General features: G+C 39.3%; 1 protein-coding gene across 1 annotated transcript in view; it reads left to right on the top strand.

Moving 5' to 3' along the window:
• Nucleotides 1–12,913, top strand: part of LOC126425012 (uncharacterized) — a 146,292-nt gene that overhangs the window by 117,764 nt on the left and 15,615 nt on the right. The window contains exons 10-11 of the mRNA XM_050087918.1: nt 2,336–2,445; nt 3,412–3,637. Of these exons, the coding sequence (XP_049943875.1) occupies nt 2,336–2,445; nt 3,412–3,637 (336 nt within the window). The remainder of the gene's footprint in view (nt 1–2,335; nt 2,446–3,411; nt 3,638–12,913) is intronic.

Here is a 12,913-nt window from a genome sequence, read left to right as displayed (position 1 = left end):
AAGCAAAAGGTGACTGATTGCTGTTATTCCTGAAAACCTCTAGATTTATGATATGTCAAGTGACTGAGCTGACCACCTAATTGTGGCTCAACTAGGGTGTTTAAAAAGGGTAGCTGTCCTTCCTTCCTTCTGCAGTGAACTTCATATTGGGATGTACATTGCTCATGTGATCAATAAACTGTTGCAATGTTTTCTTTACGTGAGACCAAGTAAACAAGTTATAATCAACATAATGATTAAAACCAGACAGGGATAATTGCACACTGTTTCATAGGTTAAAGGAAATTCATGCATGCAATTATGTAAAATGCTAGAATTTCACATTTAATTTGTGTATAATGAACTTAAATGCCTATTACTTTGACTTGTTACCAAAATATTCTCTTGCTAAATAGGTGGAGTGGTATTCTAGATATGTCCTTATTTGTCTCTCAGACTTTTTTTATGTCTGTGATAGATTTCATAATATTAGGAAGTTTGATGTACAGTTTTATCACCATGTGACAAGTTCACTTCTGTCATCTAACGGTGTTTGTACGCATAACACAAAAGCATCTTGCTGTCTTGTGCAGTGATTGTCATATCCGATTTCTTTTCATATCTTCCTTATTAATGTCACTTGTCTTCATGAACAGTAATGTTCCCATGATGTGCATACAGTGTGTACCATTTTATATTCTTAAGCATACTGCATTTGCACCTCGGTTTACATGCCTAACCACTGCTCAGCACCCTCCTTATACCCCTTAGCAGTTGTCTTTACTTGTTTTGTTGCTCACATTTCATCTGTGATTTTTCAGTACAAGTAGTGTGGAACAATGACATGATGTTAGTGGTTGATAAGGCAAATGGCAAAGCCAAACTTGTAATCTTCCTTAGGATATTGGAAAACTTTAGCTTGTGTTCAGGAGACGAAAGCTGACAATACATTTGTACAGTCCAGTACTGGAGTAGGGAGGGGGGGGGGGTGGTTTCCATACCAGGTTGGAGTAAAACAGGACATTAAGCAAGTGCAAAGGAGGTCTTTGTGAGTGGCCGCAGGTGAGAGTATAGTGGAAATACAGAAAAAATTTAACTGACAGGCACCTGAAAAAGTGGTATATTCTTGCAAAAACCTGCTTGAAATGGGCTTTCATAATAGAGACCAGGAGTATTCTTTGGCCCATATTTATCAATTCGGCGTATCATCATGAATGTTAGATTAAATTAATAACTTTTCACATAAATTTGTAGCCAATCAATCTTTACACATGTTATTAATTAATGGTAAAGAAAGAAGTGTTGACAGTATAAAGTACCCTCTGCTACTATGGTGGTGCATGTTGCTGTTGAAAGTAACAACATGTCCCACTCCCTTTCTACTGTGCTAATGAAATAGGGCCGTGTAGAAACCTTAATTTATGGTAGCAGTGGTAGAGGAAAGACGGAATACTGTGTGTGCATTTTTTATCCATGCATAGAAATGAAACACAAATGTAAGCACAGTACAGACATGAGACGTGATGGAGAGTGAATGTTTTACTGGTGGGAGAGCCGTTTACACTTTGACATTGTGATTTGGGGGTGTGTGGATATCTAAGAAGACAAATGTGGGCCGGCAGTGGTGGTTGTTCTAAAGAAGAAAAAAACAAAAGAAGACTGTATGGAATTAGATAATTACTTACTCACTCACTTTTTGACTTTGGGATACTAACGACCTATCTGTTGATGAGTTTGGTTATTAAGAGCTTAAATGTGAATGTTTAATTGATGTGTTGAAAGTGTTATCGGGACTGGTAAATACAGAAGGATTTTGAAAAGAAGTGTTTACATGATTTCATAGCTAGTGGGTAGCAAACATAATTTTCCATTATCACTGTGCTTTCCTGCAGACAGTGAAGAAGTTCAAAATAGCTACAATTGGCTCTGTTTAGCAGGACTACAACATTATGAAGTGACCCAAGTGCAGAAAGAGAAGATTTAAAGGTAAACAATATGACGGATATATCACTGACAGGTCACATTCAAGGAATTGGTATCCTGGTTAAGTAATGTCCAACAATGAACCCAACGGTAATATTCCACTGCACACTTTGTAATGATTCACAGAGCATACATGTTGTCATAGGTCTTACGAGTTCTCATAGGATGTAGTGAAAAGTGAGTTTACATTATGAATGTTTGGTACATGTATTACCATTTAGATTAGGAAGAAGCTCAAACAAGCTTTTGGCTATGTAAGTCACTGAAGTGTAAAAGTGAATCACTTCATAACGGTCAGCCCACCTCTAAACATTATGTTACAACAAGTTAAGCCATCATATGTTTGAATGTCAGTAATTTTTTGTCATTTCAGATATTTATGTCTGCATCTTACACTCAGCGCATTGGCCGAAGTGCTTCCACAACGGGCTGGTCAGATAATCCTTTCAACAAGCCAACCCTGCCATGGCACTTTGCTGATGGGTCAGTACCAGTATCTTCCTTTCTCTATACTTCTGTACATCACAATGTGCATCTCGCACAAAAGAATGCTTGTTTCACTTTACTGTGTGTTGTAATACTTGAAACTATGGAATAGTCACCACCTCTTTTGCATCCACCCTAGTTGCCCCCGGACCCTGCGCCCTCACATCCAGTCACCTCTGCAACTTGTTGTTTATGCAACGGGTTGCCTCCGCAACTCCTGTTGCCACCGCTCCTGTCGCCTGCAGCCCTCATTGCTTCCACACCACGTTGCCTCCGATCCTTGGTGCTCGCGACCCCCACTACCTTCATACACCACCGCATCCACACTCCACTGCCTCCCCACAACACTTCCTCAGTCGCTTCTGCCCACCCCCTGCCTCTGCCCTTGCGTCCCCCTTGTATGGCACATTGGCCCCCCTCCCCCTGCCCTCCCCTCCCCCGTCTGCCCTAGTTCCTGTTGCATTCACACTTCTCTCCACATATGGCCACACTTGCCCCATTTGTCTATCTCTGCTCCCTGTGCTTTTATCACCCACCCACCCCCCACCCCCCTCCCCTCTCCCTCACACACACACACATTTATTGACGTCAGTTGTAGTTTGTTAAAATAATTTAACTGTTAATAACTATTTCTCTCATTTGTCATCAGTAAGTTGTTTGACTGAGATATCTGTAGTAGGTTCATAATCTTTCTGTAGGGTGTCCTTTACATATGACACTTAGAAAGACCTTAACTCAAAATATACTACACTTTTACAACCTAAAGTACTTTCCAGTCCTCATAAAGCATGTTGTGTATATATTCAGTTGATATTTACAGATTTTGGATTTGATCGTGTTAAGCAACCTGTTCTGTGGCACGTTAAAATCAGTTCACGTTAATACCATATTATTTTGTTCACCATAATGACGAGATTTTTTCTTCTGCATGACCATATTATAGCAACTCTACCATTCCAATAGGTGCATCCACCTCCTCACAGAGCTGGCGCAGGTAGCAGAATGTGTGTCTACCGTCATCGCTGCCGTGCCGTTGGCTGCTGAGGCGTGCCAGTACCGCCACTACGAAAGCCACGTGTGCTTACTGGAAACTGTGTGTAAGCAGCTCCCACTGCTGGCAAAAGCTCTTGGCAAGAAGAGTTTCAAGGCACTACTGCCTGACTTCCTGGAGCCTGTCTTCTATGCCCTGGTTGGTCTTCCTTAATGTTTTCATAAAAAGACTGTTAAACTACTTGGTCACGGATTTTCATGTGGTCATTTCCCTTTATGCCCTTAATGCTACTATTTGTCTGCTAGGAAAAGACTTTGTGGATTAACCTCAACTTTTCCTGTGTCCAGCATCCAATATTACTCAGACATTACTCTAAACGGATAACCCTGCAAACCTCATTTTCAATCAATGCTCCAATGTTTTCCTTTTAGAAAAAGGATTCTATTTTGCATTCTATTGTATGTCAGTTCAGTTCAAAGTTTATTGTAGTAGTTCACTGTAATATTATGCATAGCTGCAACCACTAATCAGCTACTTTTCCTTGTTTTCCAAAGAACTAGAATAATTCAAATAAATGCTAACTCTCTTCTGTATTTTTGTTATGGGTCCGTAAAATGATTAGACACATTGCTTTTATCCATTTGGTTCCTTTATGCAGCTGCCACAACTGCTCCGATTGTTGGTGAACTTCCTTGTTCATTGGAAGCTATAATTGCACAGTAGAAGCCCTAAACTATGTGATCTTTTGTTCACCAGATTATTCTGTGTGCAAGACACAAAATATAAGCAAAGATTCTCTTAAAAACACTAGAGAGTTTTTCATTCTAACTCCGTTCACAGCTAGTTTTGGCACCAAAATTAAGATGTGGTTTTATAAGCCTCAGAGTATGGTATCCTAACATAACACTACATTTGAGGGAAACCATATTGTTCCACTGTAAATAGTTAGAACTCAAAATGAAAAAAAATGACACAATGCTTAGAAAACACTTGTATGTTGCTCTGTTAGTGATGTCTTGAAATTTCATATATTTGTGTCTGCATTTTCACTCGGTGTATGTCGTTTATATGCTATTACTCATACTGGGGTTGTGATCAGGATAGAAGCAAAACTGTGGGCCCCAGCCCATTGTAGTTAAAAATATATTAGCTGATACATAACTTTAGTCCGGTCTTTGCAGTATAAGTGGTGAGTGTGTAACAATGGATGTAATTTCTCAAAAAAATTGTCATTGATGTAAGTGTACATTAAACTATGGATTGATACCTAAGAAGTTGAGATTATCTTTGCCTTGACTTCATGATTACATATGTATTATCATCTTTGGGAATCAGTAATGTACACTACTGGCCATTTAAATTGCTACACCACGAAGATGACGTGCTACAGACGTGAAATTTAACCGACAGGAAGAAGATGCTGTGATATGCAAATGATTAGCTTCTCAGAGCATTCACAAAAGGTTGGCGCCGGTGGCAACACCTACAACGTGCTAACATGAGGAAAGATTCCAAACGATTTCTCATACACAAACGGCAGTTGACCGGCGTTGCCTGGTGAAACGTTGTTGTGATGCCTCGTGTAAGGAGGAGAAATGGGTACCACCACGTTTCCGAGTTTGATAAAGATATTGTGGTTATATCGTATCACGACATCGCTGCTCGCGTTGGTCGAGATCCAATGACTGTTAGCAGAAAATGGAATCGGTGGGTTCAGGAGGGTAATACGGAACTCAGTGCAGGATCCCAACGGCCTCATATCACTAGCAGTGGAGATGACAGGCATCTTATCCGCATGGCTGTAATGGATTGTGCAGCCAGTCTCGATCCCTGAGTCAACAGATGGGGACATTTGCAAGACAACAGCCATTTGCAAGAACAGTTCTAAGACGTTTGCAGCAGCATGGACTGTCAGCTCAGAGACCATGGCTGTGGTTACCCTTGACACTGCATCACAGACAGGAGTGCCTGCAATGGTGTACTCAACGAAGAATCTGGGTGCAACAATGGCAAAATGTCATTTTTGCAGATGAATCCAGGTGCTGTTTACAGCATCATGATGGTTGCATCCGTGTTTGGTGACATCGCGGTGAACGCACATTGGAAGCGTGTATTCGTCATCGCCATACTGGCGTATCACCTGGTGTGATGGTATGGGGTGCCGTTGGTTACACGTCTCAGTCACCTCTTGTTCGCATTGATGGCACTTTTAACAGTGGACGTTACATTTCAGATGTGTTACGACCCATGGCTCTACCTTTCATTCGATCCCTGCGAAACCCTACATTTCAGCAGGATAATGCACGACCACATGTTGCAGGTCCTGTATGGGCCTTTCTGGATACAGAAAATGTTCGACTGCTGCCCTGACCAGCACATTGTCCAGATCTCTCACCAATTGAAAACGTCTTGTCAATGGTGGCTGAGCAACTGGCTCGTCACAATACGCCAGTCACTACTCTTGATGAATTGTGGTATCATGTTGAAGTTGCATGGGCAGCTGTACCTGTACACGCCAGCCAAGCTCTGTTTGACTCAATGCCCAGGCGTATCAAGGCCATTATTACGGCCAGAGGTGGTTGTTTGACCCAGTGCCCAGGCGTATCAAGGCCATTATTACGGCCAGAGGTGGTTGTTATGGGTACTGATTTCTCAGGATCTATGCACCCAAATTGCCTGAAAATGTAATCACATGTCAGTTCTAGTGTAATATACTTGTTCAATGAATACCCGTTTATCATTTGGATTTCTTCTTGGTGTAGCAATTTTAATGGCCAGTAGTGTACTTGAAAATGGGCTCATAACCTGAAATCTAGGTTGTGCTATAACATTAATAATAAATTGTGGAACAAGGCTAAAAACAGTGTTTGTTTAGTTAATGTCAAAGATTTGTTAACTGATGTCAATGTTGATGACAACACACAGAAAATAAAATGCCACATACTCACATGAAAGTATTCACAGCTTCATGTTAGGTGAAATATAAAATTATTATTGTCAAATGGCAAAACCATGAGTCTTCCAGTAAATGGGTAGCTTTACTCTCAAGGTACACAGATCACAGTAGTAAATTTCTTAATTGTGTACCTAAGTGACATGTGCTCTGTCCAACTCTTATTTTTACTATTCTACATAACTAGTTCAGTGATAGCATAAAAATCAAATCAAATCAGATACAGTTTGTAGACACTGAATTTATTATACTTTAGGTTAATAAAAAAATTTCTCTATGTTGTCAAAAGTTCATCCTCAACACATGAGCATCCACACAATTTTGTAACTTCACTAAAGTTAGCCAGTAGCAAATTGGCAGGCACAAAAGCGCCCATATAATGGGATGGTGGAGCGTCCCTGAGCCATCTGTGAGCTTCGGACTGGCAGAGATAAATGAGGGCAAGATTCAGTATGTAGGAACTATATAGATCTCTGTACCATTAAAAAGTGAATTTTAATGGGTTTCTAAACATTTACATCCAACAGAACTGTAAAAAACACATATTTTGTGACATAATTGAAGGGGACAAAAAGTCAGTTTGTCAAACTGGCACGTAAAAATTTGTTCACACTAGTAACAGACTGACAGCCTTATTCAGCATGGAAACCACTGACCATAACTGTGATGTGAGTGCAGTTTTCTTATTTATTTATTTATTTACTTTTTCTTTTTTTATTTCTAGCCAGTCGTTGTGAAATACTACAATGAAAGCATTGTTCTAGTCCTCAGGATTTATCCTCGATTGCATATGTTAACATATAGATAATATGTTGTTAGCAAAAGCTCTAAAATGGAAGGGTATAATTATTTGGAAGAATGATTTTTATGTAAACATTTTTGTGGGGAAACTGGTCTACATTCAGTCTCAAACCTAAGATACTTTGAAGAATCAGATTTAAGGGAAAGAGCCTCAAGTACCAGATGCTGAATAATTTGCATAAATTGCCATATAGTTTGGTCCATTTAGGGTGCTCCTAGCTGTAGTAAAAAGTACACTGGCCAGAAGAGCTTACATCTATTTGTATGCACGTATTTTGCAAGACATTATATCATATCTGCCAAAAGGTACCATGTTGGTTTCTTTTTCTGTTCCACTCATAAATGGAGTGAGGAAAGACTGTCTCTGTGCTTCCATGTGAGCCATGATTTCACTTATTTTACCTTCACTGTCCTTGTGCAAGAAGTTTGTTGGTGTTAGTGGGAGTGTCCTGTAGTTCCTCACAAATGCCAGTTCTCTAAACTTTCTCAATAGTGTTTTGGGAAAAGAAAGTGTTTTTCCCTCTAGGGATTACCATTTGAGTTCACAGATCATTTACATAATATTTGTATGTTGATATAATATAACGGCAACAAATTTTGCAGCACAGCTCTGAATTGCTTCAATACCTTTCACCCTATGCTGTGAATTCCAAACTGTCGAGCAGTACTTGGGAACAGGTTGCACCCATCTTCTGTATATGGTCTCATCTATAGATGAGTTATACTTTTTAGAATTCCCCCAATACACTGAAGTAGACAACTCTCCTTGCCTACAGTCAACCTTGTGTGTTCATTCTATTTCATGTTGTTGCATTGTAATATTATGCCTAGACGTTTAATTGCCATGACTGAGTCAGGCAGCATATCACTAATACAGTATTCAACCATTACAGGACTTATTTCCCTACTTGTCTGTGTTAACTAATAATTTTTCACATTTAGAGCAGGCTGCCACTCATTCACACCAAATAGAAATTCTTTCCAAGTCATCTTGCACCCTCCTACAGTTACTCAACAGTGGCACTTTCCCATATACTACAATATTACCAGTGAACAGCCACAGACTGCTGCTCTCTCTATCTGTCAAATTGTTTATGTATACAGAGAAGAACAGTGATACCATCACACTTCCCATGGACACTCCTAATGATACTTTTATCTCTGAACACTTGCCATCCTAGATGATGTACTGGGTTCTATTATGTAACAAATCTTCAAGACATTGATGCATACGAGAACCTATTATGTTTGTGTGAGCGTTTGTAAACAGAATGCAGTGTGGCAGATGATCTTTTCTGCTACTCATTACATATATATGCAGCAACAGACTCTCCAGAAGCCGAAATGAGATTAATCAGGACAATGAATTGGAAAGCCATGGTGCAATAAGATGACAGAAATGTGGAAGTTGGAGTTAAAATTGCTTTTTTTATGTTTTAGGGAATATCAGACTTAACTGGTATGACCACATGGTGACAAAAAGTAATACCAGAACAACATAGTAGTACTTCTGTGGAGAAGCAAAACGAAGAAAACTGAGGTGGTGATGACTGGAATCTGTGAAGTCAGAGTTTGAGAGAGGAAGCCAGAGGTGGGAAGACATACAAAAGAAAGTAATGTGCATTGTCAGCAGAAAATGGCAAGTGCTGGTGTGCAAATGTGGGGAAATGGGAGTTACTGTAGGTGGTGGTCATTTTTGTGGTGTCGGTGGTGGTAAATGTTTCTGACTTTGGTGATGTTGTATAAGAGTGATAAATAATGTGGAAGGCCTTTGATCTTATCATAGCTTTTAAATTTTCAACATGAATGCTAATGTGAACTTTCTGGTTTTCCTGGTCACTGGAGATTTTGATCATACAGCCAAGTGTTGGTAATTTCAGGTGTTTGTAAGATTTGCATGTATGAATGTGTTTGTTTTCCTGTATCTGAGGCAGGACTTTGCCCCATACCTTAAACTACTTTTAAAGGTACTTTAAATATGCCAGTCTGGGTCTCAATGCCTTTTCTACATGGTAAGTAGCACTCTATTGTATTTCATTGTAATTATTCCATCTTGAATTTTCCATTGTTTAATTTCTTGTACTGACATCTTGGCTTTGTACTCTTCAGCCAAATATATAATTCATTGCTAAGTGTGTACTGTCTGGGCTGTTATGGGTCCTATAGGCCAATGTATATCAGAATGTCCAGCTTATACTAGGCCATATGGTATTCTGCAGCAACAAATTTTGATTGATATCGGTGACTGTAATGCTGTGTGGCAGCAGCTACAGTAGTGTTGCCCACAGTTAGGCTCAGCTGACTGGGATATTAGATTTGATACATTGATTTCAGCAAATAACATGAACTGCAGAAACTGCAATACATAATGTATGGAGTAAAGGTAATAATTCACACACACACACAAAAAGAGAGAGAGAGAGAGAGAGAGAGAGAGACTTGCATTGCCCAGCATACTAGAGCCAGGAAATGTACTGATCACACACTTTTGCTTGGCCTCTGGGTGATAGGTGGAATTTGGCTGACTTTGTGCCGCTCCAGAATGTTTACGCTTGCTGATATCTAGTTACACTACAGTATTGTCTCATAACAGTAAGTAGGCATTATGTATATAGTGTGCAACACGTGTGCTCACATTTTATAGAGTCACTGGAGGAGGATTCCTCCAAAAACTAGAAAAACTAGCAAAACTAGCAAACTTTTCAATCTCCTCCATGTGGCCTACCTATGACTCGGCTGCTATTTGGCGAGTTGTTGCCTTTAATCATTAAATTTTTTATATTTCATGAAAGACTCTCCTACCATATTTACAATGTCAGCACATTTATTCATTATTTTATACAATATAGGGCCAGTCTAGCAGTGGCCTATCTATACACAAAATGAAGTCCAAGAGCCTAGTTCTGTGGACCGATGCCACTGCAGCAGATTAGTGCTCCCTTTTGACAGCACAACAGCCATATATTACATGGGGAGGGAGGGGGGGGGGGGTGTCAGCTTACAGTGGTTTAGAACTTCCAAGACTATGGGGGCCTGGTCAGTACATTGGTAACATCACTGCCTTCTGTGTTGTCAGCTGGCAGTATAACTGCAAGTGGATTAGTGCAGGACCAAAATTTTATTAATAAGGGATGATAGCATGTGGCCACTAGTATTTTACACCTATAGGTAAATAGACACACTGAAAATTGTTTGGACAAAATCAGAATGCTGTATCTGGAACCCTGCTTGTGAGTGTAATTTTAACCTACCAGTCGTGTTTCCAACTTGTATTATTAATCTTTTTTTATTGTGGTTATGGAAACTAATGTAAAAATGAACTAAATGTTTTTGACTCGTTCCATATCCATGCGTTAACACGCAGAACTGGATCTACGGAATATGTATTTCAATAAAAATAAATTAATTGATTAACCACTAGCACACAGCAACCCCTTTCATGCTAATGACGCTGACACTGCAATGCAACATGGACTCCTCGAGATGCCTAAACCAATGGCAGCTGTCCCAGTCCTTGTTTGCCCAACTGCCATTTGACATTTACGGGGACTAGTTGGTGCTGGATCTGAGGTGTACGGATCTCTCTTGATAGTGTCCTAGAACTGTTGAATAGGTTTGGTATCAGGTGACGTGGGCTGTTACAGTGCCCGCAGTTTGTCTCTCAGGCCATCCTAACACAATATGCGAGTGAAGTATTGGTGCGTCGTCTTGCCAATGGTATAGGTCACCTGCAGGATGATACAGGCAAGCTAATACACACATTAGGACAGTAGGTTACTCTATTGTTTGCCAATGAGACACAGTGAGGTGTGAATCGGTGTCTCCATTTTATCCTGTATATGCATCCATCATGCAAAAATATCTCCATCACATCCCCAAATTATGACACTGAATGAAGTGGGCACAGTGATAAGACGTGAACTTGCATTTGGTAAGACAGTGGTTTGAATCCTTGTCTGACAATGTTGATTTAGGTTTCCCCATTTAAATCTTCACAAAGAATCAATATTCAAATCAAGCTGCAGGTACATAAAATTCGTATAACAAGCGACACCAGTACAACATGTGCAGTTGATACAGAAAGGGAGTTACACTCATACTTTTCTTTATTTTTGTAATTTCGAAGTACAGGGTTTTTTGTTCGATTAGCAAGATGCAAAATTCATCCATCTCAATTTATTTTTTGTAGCACAACACTCTACATTCATAACAACATATTGACCTACCCCGACTAGAACTAAACAATAAGGAAGCTGTGTGGTCTGCATCATAATAGTATAAATAATCTTTGAACAGTCATTCAAAATATTACATTATCGTGAAATCTTTTAGTTAGTTGTCTTATACAAAAACAATCTTACAAAAGTGCTTGTGTGGTAAATTATTTAGCATTTCCGTCTATAGTTAATAAAGTTATAATTTTTAGTGAAAAAAGGACAGATTGCTACTCACCTAAAGATGACACATTGAGTTGCAGATAGGCACAATGAAAAGACCGTTACACATTGAGCTTTCAGCCAAAGTCTTCTTGAGGAAAGCAAACACTTACACACATTCACTTAAGCAAGCACACCAGACACATACGTGACTGCTTATCATGAGGTTGTTGCCCATGGCAGTTGACTCTCATTTGAGGTAGTGGTGGACTCTGGGACTGGAGCATTGCACACGCAAGCACCTGTGTGGCTGTTATCAAATGAGCTGGTTTCGTGCATCTTGTGTATAGTGTACTCAGTTATCATAGTGATGGGCAATTGTAATGTCTGGCAATGCCAAATCCATGTGGCTTGCTGAACTGTTGCTGTGGCATAAAAAGTAGTTGCTCTATTCAACAAAGCAGCTATATCTAGTTACTGCTATCAACAGATCATCTCGGTTTTAAGGGATGCGGCCAACATCCATCCATGATTTTAAAGTAGGTTTAAGGGAGAATTAGCCAGAATAAATTTCATCTGTGCAAGTACAGCCTTTTTCTTGGAATGGAGATATAAAAAAAACTGACATGCTTTGCTTTAGCTTTATTCTGTTATGTCATACGATATATTTTGGGGTAATTCAACAAACCAAAAGGTTTTACAATGCAATAAATGTAAACCTAAGTCAAATAATTGGATATATAACCTGTGATTCTCAGTACATTTATTCCTTAATGAAGTTTGTTGTAAGTAATTCACATTCCTTTAACCAAACTATCTTCTTTTCAGGCAAGCTCAACCAGAAAAAAGACTGTCAATAATAATAATGATTATTACACAAACATTTTTTTGAGATCTGTCAGTCAGCAATTTGAACTATCGGCTGTACTTCATGGGGTTAATATTTATGACAGTGATCACAGACGAAATATAGAAGGAAACAGGCAGTCAGTAAGGGAGATGGGAGGAATAAAAAAATAAAAAATAAATGCTGTAATACAGGATATCCAAGGAAGAGTTGGACATCCCATCTCTGGTACAGTTGTTCAAAAGTATATGGTGCTTGTTGAAGACTGAGACACATGACAGTCACACTAAAACATTTTGGTAATGAATAACTGGAGCACAGATAACACAAACTTAAAAAGTTGTTTGCAAATACTTTTCTGTTCATGTCTGAGTATCTTTTTGAATAAAGCTACCTTATGACATCTAGGAGGTGGTATACAGTTACATGTTAAGAGTATCATTGTGTACTAGTTTTATCTCTGTGATTCATGAGCATGATGAAAACATTAAAAGTGG

This window comes from Schistocerca serialis, chromosome 10 (genome assembly GCF_023864345.2).
Source record: "Schistocerca serialis cubense isolate TAMUIC-IGC-003099 chromosome 10, iqSchSeri2.2, whole genome shotgun sequence".
Lineage (NCBI taxonomy): Eukaryota > Metazoa > Arthropoda > Insecta > Orthoptera > Acrididae > Schistocerca > Schistocerca serialis.
Note: the sequence above shows the minus strand (reverse complement) of the source record. Positions and strands in the feature narration are given on the sequence as shown.